General features: G+C 38.8%; 2 protein-coding genes across 2 annotated transcripts in view; one reads left to right on the top strand and one right to left on the bottom strand.

Annotated features, from left to right (window-relative positions):
• The window catches only part of GPER1 (G protein-coupled estrogen receptor 1), a 42929-nt gene extending 21522 nt beyond the window's left edge, over window positions 1-21407 (top strand). Inside the window, exon 2 of the mRNA XM_053694434.1 lies at window positions 20082-21407. Coding sequence (XP_053550409.1) covers window positions 20298-21407 — 1110 coding nt within the window. The 5' untranslated portion in view covers window positions 20082-20297. The remainder of the gene's footprint in view (window positions 1-20081) is intronic.
• C11H7orf50 (chromosome 11 C7orf50 homolog) overlaps window positions 1-27879 on the bottom strand; it is a 1120174-nt gene that overhangs the window by 873888 nt on the left and 218407 nt on the right. The gene's annotated exons all lie outside the window — the stretch shown is intronic.

Genomic DNA, 27879 nt, shown 5'->3' with positions numbered 1-27879 from the left:
TGACACTTCTCTGCCAACCTCCTCTGACGAAAGGCAAAGAATGACTGGGGGATGAGGGAAGTGGGGGAGGTATTTAAGCCTTTGGCTGGGGTGTCTTTGCCTCCTCCTGGTGGCCAGGTTCTGTATTCCCACAAGTAAGGAATGAAACCGTGGACTTTCCTCATATTAAGAAGGAAAAAGGGATAATCTATCTTTTTAAACAAAAACAATTCTGGAGTAGACTGTCCCTTTAAACAAATGTTAGAATGTTGTGCAAACATTTAAAATTTGAAATAAACAAACGTGTTAAAATTAGTTAAATTTTTCTAATGTTGCAAAACTAAATGGGAACATCACTGAAATCTACACAATTAAGGTGATGAACAGCTTTGATAACCATTAGGACATTAAACACTTCTTGGTTTGTGTAAATTGTACTTGGTACTTTGGTTCAGCACCTGGGTAGTGTGCCGCTTGCTGATTGGTGGCTTAATGTAGCCATCAATCAGCAAGCACTACCCAGGGTACTTAACCAAAATATGGTCCGGGTCCTAAGCTTACATTTCTGCACTTTCAAATAAAGATACCAAGAGCACAAAGAAAAATGTATAATAGTAGTAAATTAGAAAATGTTTAAAATTGCATGCTCTATCTGAATCATGAAAGAAAACATTTGGGTTTAATATCCCTTTAGGAAGCCAAAGAGTAAATTCTGTAACCTGTGTTTCCTTCAAAACTCTGCAAATCAATAGCTGGTTTAGGCAATTTGCAGCATTTTGAAGAAATCTTAGGTTAGTTTGCTTATCGGTCTTTCAAGGAAGTGTGGGACAAGCACAATATTTACACAATAGCTAGAAGTATTTAAAGGGATATTAAACTGATGGGTACAACTACAATAGCATGGTTACTACTCACTATGCTATTGGTTTTTAATGTTCCTGCAGATTTCTTTAAATCATTTCTCCTATTTTAACCCATTAAAGGGACAGAATACTTTTTGCTCCTCTTAATGTATTTCCAATGAATTGTTATACCAGCTGCAGTCTAAATTTTATGAGAAAACATAATTTATGTAAGAACTTACCTGATAAATTCATTTCTTTCATATTAGCAAGAGTCCATGAGCTAGTGACGTATGGGATATACATTCCTACCCAGAGGGGCAAAGTTTCCCAAACCTCAAAATGCCTACAAATACACCCCTCACCACACCCACAAATCAGTTTAACGAATAGCCAAGAAGTGGGGTGATAAGAAAAAAGTGCAAAAGCATAAAAAATAAGGAATTGGAATAATTGTGCTTTATACCAAAAAATCATAACCACCACAAAAAGGGTGGGCCTCATAGACTCTTGCTAATATGAAAGAAATGAATTTATCAGGTAAGTTCTTACATAAATTATGTTTTCTTTCATGTAATTAGCAAGAGTCCATGAGCTAGTGACGTATGGGATAATGAATACCCAAGATGTGGATCTTCCACGCAAGAGTCACAAGAGAGGGAGGGATAAAATAAAGACAGCCAATTCCGCTGAAAAATAATCCACACCCAAAACAAAGATTAAATCTTATAATGAAAAAAACTGAAATTATAAGCAGAAAAATCAAACTGAAACAGCTGCCTGAAGTACTTTTCTACCAAAAACTGCTTCAGAAGAAGAAAACACATCAAAATAGTAGAATTTAGTAAAAGTATGCAAAGAAGACCAAGTTGCTGCTTTGCAAATCTGATCAACCGAAGCTTCATTCTTAAATGCCCAGGAAGTAGAGATTGACCTAGTCGAATGAGCTGTAATCCTTTGAGGCAGAGTTCTACCCGACTCAACTTAAGCATGATGAATCAAAGACTTTAACCAAGATGCCAAGGAAATGGCAGAAGCCTTCTGACCTTTCCTAGAACCAGAAAATATAACAAATAGACTAGAAGTCTTTCGAAAATCTTTAGTAGCTTCAACATAATATTTCAAAGCTCTAACTACATCCAAAGAATGCAACGATCTTTCCTTAGAATTCTTAGGATTAGGACACAATGAAGGAACCACAATTTCTCTACTAATGTTGTTAGAATTCACAACCTTAGGTAAAAATTTAAAAGAAGTTCGCAACACCGCCTTATCCTGATGAAAAATCAGAAAAGGAGACTCACAAGAAAGAGCAGATAATTCAGAAACTCTTCTAGCAGAAGAGATGGCCAAAAGAAACAAAACTTTCCAAGAAAGTAATTTAATATCCAGCTAATGCATAGGTTCAAACGGAGGAGCTTGAAGAGCCCCCAGAACCAAATTCAGACTCCAAGGAGGAGAAATTGACTTAATAACAGGTTTTATACGAACCAAAGCCTGTACAAAACAATGAATATCAGGAAGACTAGCAATCTTTCTGTGAAAAAGAACAGAAAGAGCAGAGATTTGTCCTTTCAAGGAACTTGCAAACAAACCTTTATCCAAACCATCCTGAATAAACTGTAAAATTCTAGGAATTCTAAAAGAATGCCAAGAAAAATGATGAGAAGAACACCAAGAAATGTAAGTCTTCCAGACTCGATAATATATCTTCCTAGATACAGATTTACGAGCCTGTAACATAGTATTAATTACGGAGTCAGAGAAACCTCTATGACTGAGAATCAAGCGTTCAATCTCCATACCTTCAAATTTAAGGATTTGATATCCTGATGGAAAAAAGGACCTTGCGATAGAGTCCACGGTTGGCAAGTAGCCATCCGGACAAGATCTGCATACCAAAACCTGTGAGGCCATGCTGGAGCCACCAGCAGAACAAACGAACGCTCCTTTAGAATCTTGGAAATCACTCTTGGAAGAAGAACTAGAGGCGGAAAAGATATAGGCAGGATGATACTTCCAAGGAAGTGACAATGCATCCACTGCTTCTGCCTGAGGATCCCTGGATCTGGACAGATACCTGGGAAGCTTCTTGTTTAGATGAGAAGCCATCAGATTTATTTCTGGAAGTCCCCGCATTTGAACAATCTGAAGAAATACCTCTGGGTGAAGAGACCATTCGCCCGGATGTAACGTTTGGCAACTGAGATAATCCGCTTCCCAATTGTCTATACCTGGGATATGAACCGCAGAAATTAGACAGGAGCTGGATTCCGCCCATACCAGTATTCGAGATACTTCTTTCATAGCCAGAGGACTGTGAGTCCCTCCTTGATTATTGACATATGCCACGGGTGTGACATTGTCCGTCTGAAAACAAATGAACGACTCTCTCTTTAGAAGAGGCCACGACTGAAGAGCTCTGAATATTGCACGGAGTTCCAAAATGTTGATTGGTAATCTCGCCTCCTGGGATTCCCAAACCCCTTGTGCTGTCAGAGACCCCCATACAGCTCCCCAACCTGTCAGACTTGCATCTGTTGAGATCACAGTCCAGGTCGGAAGAACAAAAGAAGCCACCTGAACTAAACGATGGTGGTCTGTCCACCACGTCAGAGAGTGTCGTACAATCGGTTTTAAAGATATTAATTGAGATATCTTTGTATAATCCCTGCACCACTGGTTCAGCATACAGAGCTGAAGAGGTCGCATGTGAAAACGAGCAAAGGGGATCGCGTACGATGCAGCAGTCATAAGACCTAGAATTTCCATGCATAAGGCTACCGAAGGGAATGATTGAGACTGAAGGTTTCGACAAGCTGAAACCAATTTCAAACGTCTCTTGTCCGTCAGAGACAGAGTCATGGACACTGAATCTATCTGGAAACCTAAAAAGGTTACCCTTGTCTGAGGAATCAACGAACTCTTTGGTAAATTGATCCTCCAACCATGTTCTCGAAGAAACGATACAAGTCGATTCGTATGAGATTCTGCTAAATGTGAAGACTGAGCAAGTACCAAGATATCGTCCAAATAAGGAAATACCACAATACCCTGTTCTCTGATTACAGATAGAAGGGCACCGAGAACCTTTGTTAAAATCCTTGGAGCTGTTGCTAGGCCAAACGGCAGAGCCACAAACTGGTAATGCTTGTCTAGGAAAGAGAATCTCAGAAACTGATAGTGATCTGGATGAATCGGAATATGCAGATATGCATCTTGTAAATCTATTGTGGACATATAATGCCCTTGCTGAACAAAAGGCAGAATAGTCCTTATAGTTACCATTTTGAATGTTGGTATCCTTACATAATGATTCAATATTTTTAAATCCAGAACTGGCCTGAAGGAATTCTCCTTTTTTGGTACAATGAAGAAATTTGAGTAAAACCCCAGCCCCTGTTCCGGAACTGGAACTGGCATAATTACTCCAGCCAACTCTAGATCTGAAACACATTTCAGAAATGCTTGAGCCTTCACTGGATTTATTGAGACACGGGAAAGAAAAAATCTTCTTGCAGGAGGCCTTATCTTGAAGCCTATTCTGTACCCTTGTGAAACAATGTTCTGGATCCAAAGATTGTGAATCGAATTGATCCAAATTTCTTTGAAAAATCGTAATCTGCCCCCTACCAGCTGGGCTGGAATGAGGGCCGCACCTTCATGTGGACTTGGGAGCTGGCTTTGGCTTTCAAAAAGGCTTGGATTTATTCCAGACTGGAGATGGGTTCCAAACTGATACCGTTCCTGTAGGGGAAGGATCAGGCTTTTGTTCCTTATTGTGACGAAAGGAACGAAAACGATTAGCAGACCTAAATTTACCTTTAGATTTTTTATCCTGTGGTAAAAAAGTTCCTTTCCCCCCAGTAACAGTTGAAATAATAGAATCCAACTGTGAACCAAATAATTTATTACCCAAGAAAGAAAGGGAAAGCAAAGTTGACTTAGAAGACATATCAGCATTCCAAGTTTTAAGCCATAAAGCTCTTCTAGCTAAAAAAGCTAAAGACATATACCCGACATCAACCCTAATGATATCAAAGATGGCATCACAAATAAAATTATTAGCATGTTGAAGAAGATTAACAATGCTATGAGAATTATGATCTGTTACCAGAAAGTTGAAGCTGCAGCAACATCCGCTAAAGATATAGCAGGTCTAAGAAGATTACCTGAACATAAGTAAGCTTTTCTTAGAAAGGATTCAATTTTCCTATCTAAAGGATCCTTAAAGGAAGTACTATCTGCCGTAGGAATAGTAGTACGTTTATCAAGAGTAGAGATAGCCCCATCAACCTTAGGGATTTTGTCCCAAAACTCTAATCTGTCAGATGGCACAGGATATAATTGCTTAAACTGTTTAGAAGGAGTAAATGAATTACCCAAATTATTCCATTCCCTGGAAATTACTTCAGAAATAGCATCAGGGACGGGAAAAACCTCTGGAATAACTACAGGAGGTTTAAAAACCGTATTCAAACGTTTAGATTTAGTATCAAGAGGACCAGATTCCTCTATTTCTAATGCAATTAAGACTTCTTTAAGCAAAGAACGAATAAATTCCATTTTAAATAAATATGAAGATTTATCAGTATCAACCTCTGAAACAGAATCCTCTGAACCAGAAGAATCATTATCAGAATCAGAATGATGTTCATTTAAAAATTCATCTGAAAAATGAGAAGTTTTAAAAGACCTTTTATGTTTACTAGAAGGAGGAATAACAGACATAGCCTTCTTAATAGATTTAGAAACAAAATCTCTTATGTTAACAGGAACACCCTGAATATTAGATGTTGATGGAACAGCAATAGGTAATGGAACATAACTAAAGGAAATATTATCTGCATTAACAAGTTTGTCATGACATTCATTACAAACAACAGCCGGAGGAACAGATACCACAAGTTTACAACAAATACACTTAACTTTGGTAGATCCAGCATCAGGCAGCAATTTTCCAGAAGTATCTTCTGATTCAGGGTCAATCTGAGACATCTTGCAATATGTAATAGAAAAAAACAACATATAAAGCAAAATTGATCAAATTCCTTAAAAGACAGTTTCAGGTATGGGAAAAAATGCCAATGAACAAGCTTCTAGCAACCAGAAGCAAACAAACAATGAGACTTAAATAACGTGGAGACAATAATGACGCCCATATTTTTTAGCGCCAAAAAAAAGACGCCCACATTATTTGGCGCCTAAATGCTTTAAGCACCAAAAATGACGCCACATCCGGTGACCCCGACATTTTTGGCGCAAAAACGTCAAAAAAATTACGCAACTTCCAGCGACAAGTATGACGCCGGAAATGACAAGAAAATTTTTGCGCCAAAAAAGTCCGCGCCAAGAATGACGCAATAAAATGAAGCATTTTCAGCCCCCGCGAGCCTAACAGCCCACAGGAAAAAAAGTCAAATTTTAAGGTAAGAAAAATTGATTATTCAAATGCATTATCCCAAATAATGAAACTGACTGTCTGAAATAAGGAATGTTGAACATCCTGAATCAAGGCAAATAAATGTTTAAACACATATATTTAGAACTTTATATAAAAGTGCCCAACCATGGCTTAGAACAGAGCTTTCAAAACTTTTCATCTTGGTGAAACACTTTTTAGACCTACATCATTTTGTGACACAGTAAATCAGTTGTTCTAGCAAAAAGGAGGTTAAACTAATTTGTTTTAAGAGATACGGACACGTACATAAATTTTATAATAGCTAAATGTATTTACAAGTAACAGTATGTATGTGCAAGAATTAAAAAAAAGTTTATAATTACTACACCAATAACTACTTACTATTTTAATGGGATGTATGAGGTTGATGGGATGAACACAATTTCTGAATATTTGGGGGAATATTAGATAAAGACACATTTCATCATCAAGCATTTTTAAGCTTCCACTTCCTATCCATATATCAAGCGCAGGAGCAGCAATGCACTACTGGGAGTTAGCTGCAAAAAACTCCCCACTGACTTATGCTCAGTGTTTAAGCTGCCGCCCTCAGAGCTCGGTGAGTCCGATTGACTACTGCCCACGCTGCAAACACACTGCTGTCCCACTCACTGACTACACATGCAGTCATGAGCCAATTAAGGAGACTACATGTGCAGTCAGGAGCCAATGTGCCACAAAAGCCGCTATTTGGAATAATTTCAGTTCCAACTGAGCTGTGCCAATAGGTTAAGATGATCTGTGACCCCTTAAGTATCAATCACGTGTCAACCATGTGATATGCGTAGCAGGCAGGCAGAAAGTCAGAAACCCAAAAACATTTTTTTTTTAAATTTGTGCTGAAGCAGGGACACACACACACACACTGCTGCCGACACACTAGTGTGTCCTGACACACAGTTTGGAAAGCACTGGCTTAGAGTGTCACAAAAATAAGACTTACTTACCCCAGGACACTCATCTACATGTAGTAGAAAGCCAAACCAGTACTGAAACGAGAATCAGTAGAGGTAATGGTATATATAAGAGTATATCGTCGATCTGAAAAGGGAGGTAAGAGATGAATCTCTACGACCGATAACAGAGAACCTATGAAATAGACCCTGTAGAAGGAGATCATTGAATTCAAATAGGCAATACTCTCTTCACATCCCTCTGACATTCACTGCACACTGAGAGGAAAACCGGGCTCCAGCCTGCTGCGAAGCGCATATCAACGAAGAATCTAGCACAAACTTACTTCACCACCTCCATGGGAGGCAAAGTTTGTAAAACTGATTTGTGGGTGTGGTGAGGGGTGTATTTGTAGGAATTTTGAGGTTTGGGAAACTTTGCCCCTCCTGGTAGGAATGTATATCCCATACGTCACTAGCTCATGGACTCTTGCTAATTACATGAAAGAAATTGCGTTTTCTGCTTTATTTGTGTATATGAAATAGCTGGTTTTGTGCTTTAAAACCACAGACTATTGAAATGGGTAGAGCTTGCAGGTAAAATTAGATCTCATTATGTTATCATTTTGTGTACACACACTTGTGCTTCCTTTTCTTATAACTGTTTGCAAACCAAAGCCCAATACTTAAGAGAGAACAATGAAAAATTATCATTTTATAAGTTATCTCTTCTACACCACACTGGGAGTGTAATTTCTTCTGCTGGCTGTCAAAAGACTGGACTTAAGTCTAGAAACTTTCAGTATAGGTGGGGACACCACAGGCTAAATCAGCTTTTTAAAATGCTGAAATAATGGTAAAGGAGCAACTTGTAAACAACTTAATACACTCCAGCAGGTAAAATGGATCATTGGGAACAAATTAAAGGGGGGGGGGGGGGAATTCTCCCTTTAAATTTAAATTAAACCTTGCCTCTTCATAATGCAGGCCCCCATCTTGACGCACAGCTATTCTCACACCTTGTGACAGAAGTAGTGTGCTTTGCCTGATGAGGTTGCCAGAGTTTAGACTGCTTTATAATGTACTTCAGGATAGGGTGCATGTGCAGGGCAGGAGCTTTAGCAGTTGTATTGTTCTACATTATTGCCGAGTTTTTTATTAAGGGACCCGTAAATACAGTAGATTTGCATAATAAACAAATGTGTGATAACAAAACAATGCAATAGCACTTAGTCTGAACTTCAAATCAGTAGTAGATTTCCACTCCCCTTGTATCTTGTGACAGCCATCAGCCAATGACAAATACATATACGTACATTCTGTGATTTTTTGCACATGCTCAGTAAGAGTTGGTGACTCAAAAAAGCATAAATAAAAAACGATTGTTCACATTTTGTTAATGGAAGTAAATTGGTAAGTTGTTTAAAATTGCATGCTCTAGCTGAATCATGAAAATGTAATTTTGACTTGAGTGTCCCTTTAAAATATAATCTTTGTATCTTTAAAACATTATAAAAAAATGCACAAATGTAAAGCTCACACTATGTATCATGCACACTAATCCCAAGCAAATTATACAGCTGTTAAAAAGCAGGCAACTTTACTGACCTGTGAGCGTGCAGCACTTCTGTTTTATGAAGTGGGAATACCTAAGTTCCAAGATGGCGCCGCCCAGTATGAAGAATAACTGATTTAAATAGAGCTGTATATGCAGAATGAAATACAAATATTATGGTGACTAGTAACCATTCTTCTGTAGTCACGCTCAGCAATTTAATGTCCCTTTAATGTCCTTTTTAAGACCCTATTTCATGCTGAATTTACATTTAGTTAGAACTGAACTTATCAAGATGAACAGATTATAAAGTACAAAATGAGTTTGTTTTGCTGAAATTTTGAGAATATAAATACAGACATGGGTGAAGCATTTTACAGGCCAATGTAAATATACAAAGGGGGGAACATGAATAAAGTCAGCTGAGATAAGCAATATTAATGTTATTTTCAGAAATGTCAGGTCAATTTATAAAAATACAGTGAATTGTCAACTGAAAAGATGCATTTAAAGGGACAGTGTACTGAAACTTTTCTCCTCTATGTGTTTACAATGATCCCTTTTACTTCCTGGTGTGTATCAAATTGTTTACAAATAGCTTGTTTACCTTTATTTTGTCAATAAAAATATCTGATTTTGCCTGTTGAACTCACTACTTGTACTGAAAATGTAAATACTTAAAGTGATGGTAAACTCTCGCCTTAAACAGATCCAGAATGTTAGTGACATTTTAGATGGAGTTTAATTCATGAGTTGTAACAATAACGCTTCACCATCCACTTCAAAAGTCAATTTTTCTGCATCTCCATTAAAACCTTTAGTGCATATAATGTCATATGGATGACCATGGGTGACAACCATGTCGTCATGGGTGTGGCGCAATTGTAGCGAATTGCCTGGCAATATGGTGACATCACAAATTCCTGGATGAGGCAGGCTGATTTACAAAGCTTAAAGTGATGGTAAATACTAGAGTTTTTGAAACGCTAGGATTTACCAGTGCTATAAATAAAAGGGACTTTCAGTCATGAAGTATAAAGAAACTTCATGCAGAAAGTACCTTTATTTGAAACACGTTCATGCCGAGCTGAGCACCTCTGGCCGCCCACAGCAAAATGCTATTTTCCCAATGAGGTGAACCTGTTAGCCAATAGCATGCTAGCCATAGAGCATAATGCCGATTGGCTACCACGGCTATTGGCTAAGAGGCGGAAACGTCACCTCACTGAAAAAAATAGCGTAGGCGGTCGATGCACTCAGTTCAGAATAAATACGCAGGCAAATAAAAGTACTTTCAGCATGAAATTGTTTATACTTCATGACTGAAAGTACCCTTTATTTATAGCACTTGTAAATCTATCACTTTAAAGGGACCTGGATGGGGGGAGTAAATATTTAAACCTCTCAATCTTAGCTCCCTTAAAGGGAAACTGAACTCAAACTTTTTCTTTCGTGATTCAGATAGAGCATGACATTTTAAGCAACTTTCTAATTTACTCCTATTATCAATTTTTCTTCGTTCTCTTGCTATCTTTATTCTAAAAAGAAGGCATCTAAGATATATTTTTTTTTGTTCAGTCCTCTGGACAGCACTTTTTTATTGGTGAATTTATCCACCAATCAGCAAGGACAACCCAGATTGTTCACAAAAAATGGGCCTGCATCTAAACTTACATTCTTGCATTTCAAATAAAGATACCTAGAGAATAAAGAAAATTTGATAATAGGAGTAAATTAGAAAGTTGCTTAAAAGTTCATGCTCTATCTGAATCACAAAAGAAAAAATTTAGCTTCAGTGTCCCTTTAAGCTCCAGAAAATGTTATATACCTAAAGGCCTTCATTTATAGGGATCTGCATTTGAGTGATTTGTGTTACAACAAATGCCGAATATGGTTGCCGGCTATTTTCAAAGCAAAATTTCTTAGTGTAACACACAAGAATCTGGATTTTCACATGCTGCACAGTGATTGTTTTAGATGAAATAACATGATAACTTATTTGTTTGTTTGAATGATATTCTATTAAATATAGCCAATTACTAAAGTTGTATTAAGCTTTTTTAATCGCTTGTGAGAGTCTCAGGTTGTTTAATTTTGACTAGATTGTCCCTTTAATACAGGAGGAGAGCCCTGATCTGAAGAGTATACAATCTACAGGAACATTCATTCAAACCTTTACTATAATCCCCTGGTTTGAAAACTTCAAAATTTTTAAGAAGCTTGGCTCTACACCAATGCATGTTTAACCCCTTAGGCTGCAAAAATGGTTTGCAATACACTGCATATGGTACAACCATGGAACCTACTAATTAACCCCTTAATGACCAAGGACGTGCCAGGCACGTCCTACAAAAAGTGTCAGTTAATGACCAAGGACGTGCCTGGCACGTCCTCTGAGGTTTCAAGCGCTGGAATCGATCGTGATCGCTTCCAGACGCTTTCAGGGTATTGCAGTGATGCCTCGATATAGAGGCATCACTGTGATATAGAGGCATCACTCGCGATATAGAGGCATCACTGCAGGACTTAAAGGGACATTAAACCCCAACAATGTATTTCATTATTCAGACAGAGAATACAATTTTAAACATCATTCCAGTTTACTTCTATTATCAAATTTGATTAATTCTTTAGATATCCTTTGTTAAAGAAATAGCAATGCACATGGGTGAGCCAATCACATCAGGCAAATATGTGCAGCCACCAATCAGAAGCTACTGAGCCTATCTAGATATGCTTTTCAGCACAGAATATCAAGAGAATGAAGCAAATTATATAATAGAAGTAAATTAGAAAGTTGGCATTCTCTATCTGAATCATGAAAGAAAAAAAATGGGTTTAATGTCCCTTTAAGATGGGGGTAACAATTGTGAGGTGGGGGAGGGAAAAGAGGTGTTTGAGAGGGATCAGGGGGTGGGATGTGTCAGGTGGGAGGCTGATCTCTACACTAAAGATAAAATGAACCTTACAAGCTACCCAATTAACCCCTTCACTGCTGGGCATAAAAATACAAGTGTGGTGCACAGCGGCATTTAGCGGCCTTCTAATTACCAAAAAGTAATGCCAAAGCCATAAATGTCTGTTATTTCTGAACAAAGGGGATCCCAGAGAAGCATTTACAACCATTTGTGCCATAATTGCACAAGCTATTTGTAAATAATTTCAGTGAGAAAACTAAAGTTTGTGAAAAAGTTTGTGAAAAAGTGAACAATTTCTTTTATTTGATAGCATTTGGCGGTGAAATGGTGGCATGAAATATACCAAAATGGGTTGTCTACTAAAAAAATATATATACATGTGAAGGGTTATTCAGGGATTCCTGCAGATATCAGTGTTACAAGGTAATTATCATTAATTTTGAAGAAAAAAAAATGTTTTGAAATAGCAAACTGCTACTTGTACTTATTTCCCTATAACTTGCAAAAAAAAGCAAATAACATGTAAACATTGGGTATTTCTAAACTCAGGACAACATTTAGAAACTATTTAGCATGGGTGTTTTTTGGTGGTTGTAGACGTGTAACAGATCTTGGGGGTCAAATTTAGAAAAAGTGTTTTTTTTTTCATTTTTTCATCATATTTTATATTTTTTTATATAGTAAATTATATGATACTAGTCCTAAAGTCCGTGTACATGGGCCAATTTTTTAAGTACCGCGGTTCCAACCCTTGCTCCCTCTCTCTCCCCCTCTCTTTTGAGCTCTCTCCCCCCTATTTTGCTCTCTCTCTACTCCTCTTTTGCTCGCGCTCTCTCTCTCTCTTCCCCCCCCTCTTCTGCTCTCTCCCTCCTCTTTTGCGCTCTCTCCCCCTCTCTTTTGCGCTCTCTCCCCCTCTCTTTTGCGCTCTCTCCTCCCTCTCTTTTGCGCTCTCTCTCCCCTCTCTTTTGGGCTCTCTCCCCCCTCACTTTTGCGCTCTCTCCCCCCTCTCTTTTGAACTCTCTCTCTCTCCCCCTCTCTTTTGCTCTCTCTCTGTCTCCCCCTCTCTTTTGCTCTCTCTCCCCCCCCTCTTTTGCGCTCTCTCTCTCCCCCCCCTCTTTTGCGCTCTCCCCCCCCTCTTTTGTGCTCTCTCTCTCTCCCCCCTCTTTTGCGCTCTCCCCCCCCCCTCTTTTGTGCTCTCTCTTCGCTCTCTTTTGCTCTCTCTCTCTCCCCCCCCCTCTTTTGCGCTCTCTCTCTCTCCCCCCTCTTTTGCTCTCTCCCCCCTATTTTGCTCGCTCTCTCTTCCCCCTCTTTTGCTCTCTCTTCCCCCTCTTTTGCTCTCTCTATCCCCCCTCTTTTGCTCTCTATCCCCCCTCTTTTGCTCTCTATCCCCCCTCTTTTGCTCTCTCTCCCCCCTCTTTTGCTCTCTCTCTCCCTCCTCTCATTTGTTCTCTCTCCCCCCCCCCCCTCTTTTGATCGCGTTCTCTCTTTCCCTCCTCTCTTTTGGTCTCTCCCGTCGGCCGTGCACTCCCGCGAGGCCAAGCCCTAATCACAGCACGCCTGGTCACGCCCCCATCACGGCACGCCCAGCCACACCCCCATCAGGCAGCTTCCGCAGTGCGCACTCCTCTGCTGTTCACGACCAGGTATGTTTGTCCTCTGCAGTCTCTACTGCGCATGACTGCATCTGACAAACATACCTGGCTTCTTATTATATAGGATGATGAAAATAATGATATCATTAGAAAGTCCATTTAATGGCGAGAAAAAACATAATTTATGTAAGAACTTACCTGATAAATTCATTTCTTTCATATTAGCAAGAGTCCATGAGCTAGTGACGTATGGGATATACATTCCTACCAGGAGGGGCAAAGTTTCCCAAACCTCAAAATGCCTATAAATACACCCCTCACCACACCCACAATTCAGTTTAACAAAAAGCCAAGAAGTGGGGTGATAAGAAAGGAGCGAAAGCATCAAACAAGGAATTGGAATAATTGTGCTCTATACAAAAAAAAAAAAAAAAAAAATCATAACCACCACAAAAAGGGTGGGCCTCATGGACTCTTGCCAATATGAAAGAAATGAATTTATCAGGTAAGTTCTTACATAAATTATGTTTTCTTTCATGTAATTGGCAAAAGTCCATGAGCTAGTGACGTATGGGATAGCAGATACCCAAGATGTGGAGCTTCCACGCAAGAGTCACTAGAGAGGGAGGGATAAAATAAAGACAGCCAATTCCGCTGAAAAAATAATCCACAACCCAAATCAAAAAGTTTTAATCTTATAATGAAAAAAACTGAAATTATAAGCAGAAGAATCAAACTGAAACAGCTGCCTGAAGTACTTTTCTACCAAAAACTGCTTCAGAAGAAGAAAAAACATCAAAATGGTAGAATTTAGTAAAAGTATGCAAAGAAGACCAAGTTGCTGCTTTGCAAATCTGATCAACAGAAGCTTCATTCTTAAAAGCCCAGGAAGTAGAAACTGACCTAGTAGAATGAGCCGTAATCCTTTGAGGCGGGGATTTACCCGACTCCACATAAGCATAATGAATCAAAGACTTTAACCAAGAAGCCAAAGAAATGGCAGAAGCCCTCTGACCTTTCCTAGAACCAGAAAAGACAACAAATAGACTAGAAGTCTTCCTGAAATCTTTAGTAGCTTCAACATAATATTTCAAAGCTCTAACTACATCCAAAGAATGTAAAGATCTCTCCAGAGTATTCTTAGGATTAGGACACAAAGAAGGGACAACAATTTCTCTACTAATGTTGTTAGAATTCACAACTTTAGGTAAAAAATTAAATGAAGTCTGCAACACCGCCTTATCCTGATGAAAAATCAGAAAAGGAGATTCACAAGAAAGAGCAGATAACTCGGAAACTCTTCTAGCAGAAGAGATGGCCAAAAGGAATAAAACTTTCCAAGAAAGTAATTTAATATCCAGAGAATGCATAGGTTCAAATGGAGGAGCCTGTAAAGCCCTCAGAACCAAATTAAGACTCCAAGGAGGAGAAACTGACTAAATGACAGGCTTAATACGAACCAAAGCCTGTACAAAACAATGAATATCGGGATGATTAGCAATCTTTCTGTGAAAAAGTACAGAAAGAGCAGAGATTTGTCCTTTCAAGGAACTTGCGGACAAACCTTTTTCCAAACCATCCTGAAGAAACTGTAAAATTCTAGGAATTCTAAAAGAATGCCAAGAGAATTTATGTGAAGAACACCAAGAAATGTAAGTCTTCCAGACTCAGTAATAGATCTTCCTAGACACAGATTTACGAGCCTGTAATATAGTATTAATCACTGAGTTAGAGAAACCTCTATGACTAAGTATTAAGCGTTCAATTTCCATACCTTCAAATTTAATGATTTGAGATCCTGATGGAAAAATGGGCCTTCAGATAGAAGGTCTGGCCTTAACGGAAGTGTCCAAGGTTGGCAACTGGCCATCCGAACGAGATCCGCATACCAAAACCTATGTGGCCATGCTGGAGCCACCAGCAGTACAAACGAATGTTCCATTAGGATTTTGGAAATCACTTTTGGAAGAAGAACTAGAGGCGGAAAGATATAAGCAGGTTGATAATTCCAAGGAAGTGACAACGCATCCACCGCTTCCGCCTGAGGATCCCTGGATCTGGACAGATACCTGGGAAGTTTCTTGTTTAGATGAGAGGCCATCAGATCTATCTCTGGAAGTCCCCAGATTTGAACAATCTGAAGAAATACCTCTGGGTGAAGAGACCATTCGCCCGGATGTAACATCTGGCGACTGAGATAATCCGCTTCCCAATTGTCTATACCTGGGATGTGAACTGCAGAAATTAGACAGGAGCTGGATTCCGCCCATACAAGTATCCGAGATACTTCTTTCATAGCCAGAGGACTGTGAGTCCCCCCTTGATGATTGACATATGCCACGGTTGTGACATTGTCTGTCTGAAAACAAATAAACGATTCTCTCTTCAGAAGAGGCCAGATCTGAAGAGCTCTGAAAATCGCACAGAGTTCCAAAATGTTGATTGGTAATCTCGCCTCCTGAGATTCCCAAACCCCCTGCGCTGTCAGAGATCCCCATACAGCTCCCCAACCTGAATCTGTTGAGATCACAGTCCAGGTTGGACGAACAAAAGAGGCCCGTTGAACTAAACGATGGTGATCCAACCACCAAGTCAGAGAAGATCGAACAATTGGAATTTAAGGATATTAATTGTAATATATTTGTATAATCCCTGCACCATTGGTTCAGCATACAAAGCTGGAGAGGTCTCATGTGAAAACGAGCAAAAGGGATCGCGTCCGATGCAGCAGTCATGAGACCTAGAATTTCCATGCACAAAGCTACCGAAGGGAATGATTGAGACTGAAGGTTTCGACAAGCTGAAACCAATTTCAGACATCTCTTTTCTGTTAGAGACAAAGTCATGGACACTGAATCTATTTGGAAACCCAAAAAGGTTACCTTTGTCTGAGGAATCAAGGAACTCTTTGGTAAATTGATCCTCCAACCATATCTTTGAAGAAACAACACAAGTTGATTCGTGTGAGATTCTGCAGAATGTAAAGACTGAGCAAGTACCAAGATATCGTCCAAATAAGGAAATACCGCAAAACCCTGATCCCTGATTACAGAGAGAAAAGCACCGAGAACCTTTGAAAAGATCCTAGGAGCTGTTGCTAGGCCAAAAGGAAGAGCAACAAACTGGTAATGCTTGTCTAGAAAAGAGAATCTCAGGAACTGATAGTAGTCCGGGTGAATTGGAATATCAAGATATGCATCCTGTAAGTCTATTGTGGACATATAATGCCCTTGCTGAACAAAAGGCAGAATAGTCCTTATAGTCACCATTTTGAATGTTGGTATCCTTACATAACGATTCAATATTTTTAGATCCAGAACTGGTCTGAAAGAATTCTCTTTCTTTGGTACAATGAACAGATTTGAATAAAACCCCAGGCCCTGTTCCAGAACTGGAACTGGCACAATTACCCCAGCTAACTCCAGGTCTGAAACACATTTCAGAAACGCTTGAGCCTTTACTGGGTTTACTGGAATGCTTGAGAGAAAAAATCTTCTCACAGGCGGTCTTACCTTGAAACCTATTCTGTACCCTTGTGAAACAATGTTCCGAATCCAATGATTTTGAATCGAATTGATCCAAACATCTTTGAAAAATCGTAACCTGCCCCCTACCAGCTGTGCTGGAATGAGGGCCGCACCTTCATGTGGATTTGGGAGCTGGTTTTGACTTTCTAAAAGGCTTGGATTTATTCCAGACTGGAGAAGGTTTCCAAACGGAAACTGTTCCTTTAGGGGAAGGGTCAGGCTTTTGTTCCTTATTCTGACGAAAGGAACAAAAACGATTAGCAGCCCTATATTTACCTTTAGATTTTTTGTCCTGAGGCAAAAAGGCTCCCTTCCCCCCAGTAACAGTTGAAATTATTGAATCTTACTGAGAACCAAATAATTTATTACTTTGGAAAGAAAGAGAAAGCAACGTTGACTTTAAAGTCATATCTGCATTCCAAGACTTAAGCCATAAAGCTCTTCTGGCTAAAATAGCTAAAGACATATACCTGACATCAATTCTAATGATATCGAAAATGGCATTACAAACAAAGTTATTAGCATGTTGAAGAAGTTTAACAATGCTATAAGCATTATGGTCTGACACTTGTTGCGCTAAAGCCTCCAACCAGAAAGTGGAAGATGCAGCAACATCAGCCAAAGAAATAGTAGGTCTAAGAAGATTACCTGAACATAAATAAGCCTTCCTTAGAAAGGATTCAAGCTTCCTATCTAAAGGATCTTTAAAAGAAGTACTATCTGCCGTAGGAATAGTAGTACGTTTAGCAAGAGTAGAGATAGCCCCATAATCTATCAGATGGCAAAGGGTACAAATTTCTTAAACCTTGGAGAAGGAGTAAATGAAGTACCCAGACTATTCCATTCCCTAGAAATTACTTCTGAAATAACATCAGGAACTGGAAAAAACTTCTGGATTAAATACATGTGGTTTAAAAACTGAATTTAAACGCTTATTAGTTTTAATATCAAGAGGACTAGACTCCTCCATATCTAAAGCAATCAACACTTCTTTAAGTAAAGAACGAATAAACTCCATCTTAAACAAATATGAATATTTATCAGTGTCAATATCTGAGGCAGAATCTTCTGAACCAGATAGATCCTCATCAGAAATAGATAAGTCAGAATGATGGCGGTCATTTAAAAATTCATCTGAAATATGAGAAGTTTTAAAAGACCTCTTACGTTTACTAGAAGGAGGAATAACAGACAGAGCCTTTCGAATAGAATTAGAAACAAATTCTTTTACATTAACAGGAACATCCTGAACATTAGATGTTGAAGGAACAACAACAGGTAATGGATTATTACTAATGGAAATATTATCAGCGTTTGATAGTTTATCATGACAACTAACACAAACTACAGCCGGAGGAACAGTTACCAAAAGTTTACAACAAATGCACTTAGCTTTGGTAGAACCGACATCAGGCAGCGTCTTTCCAGAAGTAGATTCTGATCCACGGTCAGGTAGTGACATCTTGCAATATGTAATAGAAAAAAACAACATATAAAGCAAAATTATCAAATTCCTTAAATGGCAGTTTCAGGAATGGGAAAAAATTCAAAACAAAACAAGCCTCTAGAAACCAGAAGCAACTAAAAAGTGAGACTGAAATAATGTGAAAAAAACTGGCGCCAAGTATGACGCCCACATTTTTTTGCGCCAAGAATGACGCCCATATTTTTTGCCGCCAAAAGAACGTCCACAACACACATACGTCAAAAATGACGCAATCACGTGAAAACTTCCGGCACCAACTATGACGCCGGAAATGACAAAATTTTGCGCCAAAAAAGTCTTGCGCCAAGAATGATGCAATAAATAGAAGCATTTTCTGCACCCGAGAGCCTAACAGCCCGCAATTTAGAAAAAAAGTCAATTGAAAATTGAATTTTTTACGGTAAGAAAAAATATAATTCATATGCATTTTCCCAAAAAATAAAACTGACAGTCTGAAAGAAGGAATACTGATTATCCTGAATCATGGCAAATATAAGTTTAACACATATATTTAGAACTTTACATATAAAGTGCCCAACCATAGCTTTGAGTGTCATGAATAGAAATAAGACTTACTTACCCTAAGACACTCATCTACATATAGCAGATAGCCAAACCAGTACTGAAAAGAGAATCAGTAAAGGTAATGGTATATAAGAGTATATCGTCGATCTGAAAAGGGAGGTAGGAGAAGAAATCTCTACGACCGATAAAAGACAACCTATGAAATAGATCCCCTAGAGGAAGACCATGGTATTCAAATAGGCAACACTCTCTTCACATCCCTCTGACATTCACTGCACTCTGAGAGGAAAACCGGGCTTCAGCCTGCTGCGAAGCGCATATCAACGTAGAAATCTAGCACAAACTTACTTCACCACCTCCATAGGAGGCAAAGTTTGTAAAACTGAATTGTGGGTGTGGTGGGGGGTGTATTTATAGGCATTTTGAGGTTTGGGAAACTTTGCCCCTCCTGGTAGGAATGCATATCCCATACGTCACTAGCTCATGGACTCTTGCCAATTACATGAAAGAAACGGTATATAATATGTGTGGGTACAGTAAATAAATAAGAGGAAAATTACAGCTAAACACAAACACAGCAAAAATGAAAAGAAAAAAAAAATGTAAAAATAGCCCTGGTCCTTAAGGGTAAGAAAATTGAAAAATGGTCTGGTCTCTAAGGGGTTAAAGGGACGCTAACCCCCAAAAATGTTATTTCATGATTTAGATAGAGCATGCAATTTTAAGCTACTTTCTAGTTTACTCTTATTATCATTTTTTCTTCGTTCTCTTGTTATCTTTATTTTAAAGAGCAGGCTCATTTTTGGTTCAAACCCTGGGTTATGCTTGCTTATTGGTTTGCTAAATGTAGCCACGAATAAGCAAGCGCTATCCAGGATTCTACACCTAAAATGGGCCGGGCTCCTAAGCTTTAAATTACTGCTTCTTAAATAAATATTGCAAGAGAACAATAAAAAATTGATGATAGGAGTAAATTAGAAAGCTACTTAAAATTGCCTGCTCTGTCTGTATCATGAAAGAAAAAAGTGGGTTTAGTCCTTAATTATTAAGGCTAGAGAACTGTGGCATGTTTGGAATACATAAACACCATTTACAACTTAAAACAAAATGAGACGACAAGTGGCACTTTATTACCTCTTTGGAAATTCTGCTGATTTGATTATAAAGCATACATAAAATTTGTCAGTTTGCTCAAGTTTACAGATTAAATATTAACTCTGTATTTAACATTGACATTTTTGTTTATTAAAAAAAGAAATATAAATTAATCAAGACTAATCAAATGTTTTCTTCTTCCCAGTATTAAACAGAAGGATGTAGGAAGACGAGATCCAAAAAACAACATGTTAAATGATACAGTTCTCAACGAAAGGAAATGCAATCAAGCAAGAAACTCAATGAGACTTCCCATGGATTCCAAAGCTCAAATACTTCAGTTTGTAATCTGCATTCAGAATCACTGACTTGAGATATTTTACTCCAATTATACATAATTTGTTCCTGATTGAAAGTCTACATGCCTCATTTTCGTACTCTCACTATGGATATATACAGCACAAGGCCGCCATTACTAGTTTGCAACATGTCAACTCTAGGATGGAATGGCTCCAATGTGTGCAATGGAAGTAGCTTTGGGGAAGCAATTTTAGACATTAACCAACATTACATTATAGGCCTGGTGTTATCGTGCCTCTATACTATACTGCTTTTCCCAATTGGATTTCTCGGAAACATAATGATCTTGGTTGTTAATATAAGCTTCCGAGAAAAGATGACCATTCCAGATTTATACTTTATCAACCTGGCTGCGGCGGATCTCATTTTGGTTGCAGATTCCCTTATAGAAGTATTCAATCTTAATGACAAATACTATGACATTGCCATCATTTGCACCTTTATGTCGCTCTTTCTTCAGATTAACATGTATAGTAGTATTTTCTTTCTCACGTGGATGAGTTTTGACAGATACATTGCTCTGGCCAAAACAATGAAGTCTAATATATTTCGAACAAAAGAACACGCAAGGATAAGCTGTGGACTTATCTGGATGGCTTCCATATCTGCCACTCTGGTACCTTTCACCGTTGTTCAGGTGCAGCATACGCAAGAAGGCCATTTCTGCTTTGCAGATGTGAAAGAAATTCAATGGCTGGAAATAACCTTAGGCTTTCTCATTCCATTTGCAATTATTGGACTATGCTATTCTTTAATTATTCGTGTCTTAATTAGAGCACACAAACACAGGCGTCTCCGACCTCGGCGACAAAAGGCTCTACTAATGATTGTCGTCGTAGTCCTGGTCTTCTTCATATGTTGGCTCCCCGAAAATGTCTTTATTAGCATTGGTCTGCTACAGGAATACAACCATGAGCAACCAAGCAATCAATCTTTTAGACACAATCACCCGTTAGCAGGACATATTGTAAACTTAGCGGCATTCTCCAACAGCTGCCTGAATCCTATCATTTACAGCTTTTTAGGAGAGACTTTTAGAGTTAAGTTTCGTCTCTACATTAAAGATAAAAGGAGCATGGCGGCGTTTAATAGATTCTGCCAAGCCTCTATTAAGTCTGTCATTCCGGAAAGCAGGGAGCATTCTGATGCAAAAACGTACAGTGGCGTTTAAATAAATAATAGAGTCTCTGAAGACGATGTTGTGTACTTTTTAGCACTTTTTTCCCCACAGTGTTGGGAGCTTATTTCTCCTTTTTATTCATTAAACTAAACATAAAACTGATATCAAAAACAACCATTTCACCCACCTACTGTAGTAAATTATGTATCTGACGCTAAAAAGAAACATTACTGATGGCAAATAAAACTAAGTGACTTTACCTCATTAATCAGTGCAATCTAACTAAAACACACAAACGTATTTCGACCTTAGGCTCAGTGGTATGTTAAGTTTTTGTGATGCTATAGGCTGATTTCTAAAACCACAGTTTTAGGCCAGGAACATATGGAGAGGTCACTAGAGAAAGAATAATTCATTTGTAATAGAATTAATAAATAAAACATTTGGAGAACATAGAAAAGGAAGGTTGTCTTGCCATAGAAACACCTCTTAACCTTTGCCATCCCCTACATTTTCTTGCCCTAGGCCCAGGCCTTCTTGGCATATGGAAAACTAGACCCCTACATAACTATATGTTTATAGGCAGGTAATGTGAAATTCTGTTTATTTCCTTTCCATTACTTTCTCCAAGTATCTGTTATCATTTGCATACAGCGGCACATTTAGAAAAAAAATTCCTAAATTGATCATAATCTCTTGTTCTGCTTAATTTTCAATTTTACAAAATAATAATAATAATTAGCTATGTGTGTTTTATTAAAGGGTCATGAAACCCAAAATTTGTCTTTAATTATTAAGACAGAGAACAGAATTCTAAACAACTTTCCAATTTACTTAATTCTCTTGGTATCCTTTGTTGAAGAAGCAATGCCCTACTGCGAACTAGTTAAATACATTGGCATATATGTACAACCACCAATCAGCATCTCCTGACCCTACCTCGGTATCCTTTTCAAAAAAAGATAGCAAAGAACAAAAATTAGATAATAGAAGAACATTGGAAAGTTATTTATAATCATATGTTCTGATTCATGAAAGAAAATATTTGGGTTTTATGTCTGTTCAAACCTAAAAAGAAGAGTTCTTCTGCTGCTGAAAATGCTTCCATTTTGGTTAGTCTGTGCAAGAGGAATTGCTCTTACACAGCCTTTATGTACAAGCTTTTCTGCACAGCCACACTGTGGCGGCCATCTTGTAAGCCTTGCCACCATATTGTAAAGGCAAACCCATACACTCTGCATTAACTGTGAGGTATTTATACAACAGATGCACAGAAATGGGCCAGACATGACTACTAGAGTCCAGGCCCTCTTGAAACGACATCACTAATGGCTTCAGTGCCAGATGGGGCCCGGTCTCAATAGAAACCTCTGAGACACTTGTAGTTCACCCCTGAAATTAACCCATAATGTTTTCATTCGACTGTAACCTGTTAAACGATATCAGAAGGAAACACATTTTAAAGAGAAATGCTAACACAAGAGGTTTTATTTAAAAAAAAAAAGAAAAAAAAAGAAAAAAAAAAAAGGTGAGAAACGGTTAGAAGCAATGTGAGAATATGCTATGAAATAGTAGTAAACACATTGAATGGCCTTAAAGCAGAAGCTGACACGTGTAGGAGCTTCAAACATGTTGTCATTACCCATAACATTATCCTAAAATGCACATATATGTAAGAATTGAGCAAATCAGACAAGTTAAACAGTTCTTAAAGAGAAATTAAATACCTTGATATTTGTTTTAAAAAATGTTTAATTATACCTAATGAAACCGCTTTGCATTTTATTTGCATGATTTATTTTGCCCCTTTTTGTGTAATTTAGCTTTTTCTTATTCTCAGAACTTGAAATGCACACCACAAACATATATAGGCTAACTCTGATACATATCTTTCCATACATGGCTTTAACTGATGACAACTGCAAAACAATGAATTGAATAATAACATTATGACAGTGGCTCATCTTGTTGTCTGAAGATAAAAGTCCAGATTGGCTCCTTCAAATAAGGTAAATTGATGGGTGGGGGTTTGGCTATTGAAAAATAATTTCTTTTAAAAAACATTTAGACTTGGCAGTTTTTTCTATACAGGTAATAACCCAATACAAATGTCTTGCAATTACAAGGTGCTTACTTTCCTTTTAGCTACTGGTTTTAGCCTTACTAGGGATACGTAAAGAACATACAAATGGTGTAAAAAGAAAATGCTCTTATTTGCTACAACATTTTGGCCTAGATTACAAGTGAAGCGCTAATTTATCGTGCGCCAGTAAATTCGCCCGTTTGCGGGCGCGCAATAAATAACAAGACATTGAAAGTGGCAGGTTATTGCTACTGCGAGCTTGTGGTAGCAAATGGCGCTTAGAAAATTATCCAGAGGTCAGAACTCTGGTTATTTTTTTTAATCTGCCTAATTGGCCCAAAAATACAATGTCTAGTGCTTTTTTTAAAAATAAGAAATAGTTGCATTTTTAATAAAAAATAAAAAAAACTGTACTAGGCAGTTATTGGGGGCAAAAGTTGACGGCTGTGGGGTGTTAGAAAAAAAAAAAGCACTAAAAAGTGCCTTTACATTGCAGTCTATGGGAACTGTGTGTTCACAGTAAATGTATATGTATATGCTGATATACATATATATTTATGTGTTGATATGGGTATATACAGATATATGTATATAAGCATATATATTTAAGATTGCTGCCCATCGCTGTGTGACTTAACCCCTCTGCTGCGTTTAGGATCTGTGCCGTGTATGACGGTATCTGAAAAGGCTCCCATAGAAGCTTATGGAATCACGTTCTCGTGAGTGCAAAGCTTCTGTGCAATGCAAACGTAAGGTCACATTGCACCTAACTGTAATTAAACAGGTAAATGAAATACAGCACCCACCACTCACAGAACACGGAGAAGGCTTACCATGCCCAGCAGAATCCACAAAGAAAAAGTATTCTCCAGCTGTGATCAATAAAAACAACCTTTATTGTGTATACAGGGTCCAAATAAGCAACGTTGCGGCATGACACTTAGCCCTTTTTCAAGCTTGTCAGCCCAAAACGTTGCTTATTTGGACCCTGTATACACAATAAAGGTCGTTTTTATTGATCACAGCTAGAGAATACTTTTTCTTTGTGGATTCTACCTAACTGTAATACCAGCGCACATTTGCAAGCACTATTACAAAGTGGAGTGCAATATTTTACGCTCCACTTATAATCTGGCCCTTTATGTTAGCACTAATGCTTACCCATTTGTGTTTAACCTGCACAAAGGGGTTAAACACATATAAAGCCCTGCAGCAGTCATGCCGCTTAGAATGCCTGCTGCCGGCAGTAACGTGCTTCTGCTGCTCCTGATTGACTCACCAGTCATGTTTTTTGCAGTGGTTAGGGGTTGAGCATTACAAAATGAACATGATCTTTTGCATTGTATGCCCCTTTAATTATCACAGTCCTTTCACCTTTACTAACAAGCTGCTTATTAATATATGGTGTCTAGGTCCAGAAGAAAAGCTAAAAATGATCAGTAACCTGAGATCCCCTTGACAACAAACTAAACCTAATTGGGTGCAGGAAGCTTCTGTGAGTAATCCATAGCGTGTATTCCAATAAGAATTACCAGATCTTAGACGATTGTTTAAATTAATTACTTCTGTGTCATTCTGCTAAAGTTTAAATGCTTCTTTTTTTTTTTTTTAAAGGGGAAATTTTATCACATTATCCCACAAATATAAAGAGCAGGCGATAGTGTATATGACAGGTAAGGGATCTGTCTAATAAAAAGATTAAAGGTTAGATTAAAGGGACAGTCTAGTCAAAATTAAACGTTCATGATTCAGATAGCAATTTTAACATCAAATTGTCTTTGTTCTCTTGGTATTCTTTGTTGATAGCTAAACCTAGGTATACTCATAGGCTAATTACTAAAACCTTGAAGGCCGCCCTTATTTCAATGCATTTGGCAGTTTTTCACAGCTAGAGGGCATAAGTTCATGTGTGCCATACAGATAACAATGTGACCACGCCCGTGGATTTACAAGTGAGAGGGCACTGATTGGCTAAATGCAAGTCTGTCAAAAGAACTAAAATAAGGGGGCAGTCTGCAAAGCCTTAGATACAAGGTAATCACAGAGGTAAAAAGTATATTAATATAACTGTTGGTTATGCAAAACAGGGGAATAGGTAATAAAGGGATTATCTATCTTTTTAAACATTAATAATTCTGGAGTAGACTGTCCCTTTAAAGGCCGTCACAGAAAATACAAAGGGAGTAAGGCAGAGAAAATGAGGTGTGATATGAAGAGAAGGTGTGATATGAAGAGAAAGGGAGGAAGGTTTGTCAATGACAGAGAAAGAAAAACTTGTGGAAGTCAAAAAGTAGCGGTGAAAATCCAGGAATAGGATGGGGGGGGGGGGAAGAGAAATGGTCAAGTAGCATTAAATAAACTATATATTTATCAAATACATTTTGATATCTCAGGTCAGCTAATGTCTCCCTTGACATGAGTTGTGTGGGCTGTAAAGAATACAATCCGTTATCGGCACCTGTAACAATCCCAAGTCCACTGCACTATTAACAACTTATGTACGTGACCGGACTCGTAGCGTCCGTAACTTCACCACTCACCTCGCACCATGGACCGGACTTAGCAGCAAAGATCCTCCATAGGGCGACCTGTCTGTATGATATCCACAGAGTATCTTATCCTTGTGGGTAAAAAACCTCCACAAGTGCCGTCTTAGGAACGGGGATTACAAGCGTCCTGCTTCACTCTGTTACCATCTAGCCTCAATCTCGCTCGGCGTCTGACGTCACCCGATCCTGCCTCTCGTACTCTCGTCCACCTGTTACTGTGAGAGGTGAGTGGGCTTGTAGGGGTCTCCTTCTTGTTTTCCGTGCAATATCCATTGTTTCAATCGGTATAGCAATTACAAAAAGTAGGATGCACTGGATACAGATGAAGTTTCAGATAGCTTTATTCGAAGAAACATTTAAAAGCTCATCATTGCAATAATGACAATGCAAATCCCTAGATTCATGAGTGGTATGTGTGTTCCACCCCAAGGACTGCTTGCTGACGCGTTTCGGCTCCAAGGGCCGTAATCATAGCTACTGGGGCATTTCAAGGTCTACTAACTAACCTAGAGAGGGAGAAACAGCAGACACACATAGGACTAAACATATCCATAACAAACTTCCTTAGAAGTAACAGTGCGATCAAACATTGTGAGTATCGATTCCAGACAAACTTCCCGAAGGAAATATAAACCCAACATGAACTTTCCAAATAAAATAAAAGATAAGGCAACCCGCAGGTTTATCGCTTAAGAAGAACAGACGCACACGCACACCCACACGCAGCAACGGCCCAACAGGGACCCTGTTCTACCAAGCTCAAACTGGAAAGAGTACTCAATAACAAGACTATAAGAAGATTACTTCATCCACTTATGTCTAATTCTGCAAGCTATTCGAAGAAGCAGGCTGAGAAGTCTCAGATCCATTAAGGATGGGATCTTCCAACAAGTCAAAAGCGTGCATCAAAAGAACACGAAGGTGCGTCAGTCTATACCGAAAAGCACAGCATACGCCCGCCGGAGCGAAAGACGACTCTGGCCCTGACGGGTGACCCCCTGAAGCCTCAGGGACAGTTGATCCCCCAGAGGGGTGAACAGGCCACCCCATGCCTGAAGAGCCCTGGATAACGGAACACAAAAAGTATCTAAGACCAACTTCTGGAAGTTGCAAATGCGCCAGTGCCAAATTATTATCCCGCCGAAACACCTGGCAGGAAGAAGCTACCTTCCGGAGAAGGATAAGCTAAGTCTGGGTTACCTGCATGCGTAGTAAGCGATGGTGTAAGGGAACTCACCACTCGGAGGACAGCGGCCCCTTGATTCTCCGATCCCGAGGAATTGAGCACTCTAATACGGCATTCAGAACACTTCCAAAGGCCGTTATGTTCCACAAGCCATGAGCCTAAGTAACACTACACATAAGCAGGTCGAATCACATAACAAACATGATTTTAAAAAAACCCTGTTCAATAACCCGCCTCAGGAGATATTAACCCTTGATTCCAAGATACAAAAGAAGCCTCACTTAGACCCTGATTTATAGTTAGTCCCGCAAGGTGGTAGCCTCTCGGGAAAACATTTGTAATACAATACAATCATGACGTAAGAAAAATGAAACAATCTTACCGCAATCTACGCCTTGGAACAGGAACACGGCCCTTCAAGTGCAACAGACAGTAGCATTGCCTCTGCCATGGACTTGAGAAAAGCAGGAAGCGAAACTCGTCAACACCGATAGCTTGTGGAGCTGTTAAAATGAGTTGAGATGGTTTTGCAGAAAGACTCTCCCTGCATCTCCGGACTCTAACTTTAATCCATGCTTTCACTGAAAGGCTGACAGGACTACTTAAAACTCCAGTCCCATGCCGAAGAGTACTACCCTCCATAAGAGACTAATTGCAAACTTCTGACACTTCTCTGCTAACCTCCTGGGACGAAAGGCAAAGAAT

This window comes from Bombina bombina, chromosome 11 (assembly GCF_027579735.1).
Source record: "Bombina bombina isolate aBomBom1 chromosome 11, aBomBom1.pri, whole genome shotgun sequence".
Classification (NCBI taxonomy): domain Eukaryota; kingdom Metazoa; phylum Chordata; class Amphibia; order Anura; family Bombinatoridae; genus Bombina; species Bombina bombina.
This window is presented reverse-complemented; position numbering and strand designations above follow the sequence as displayed.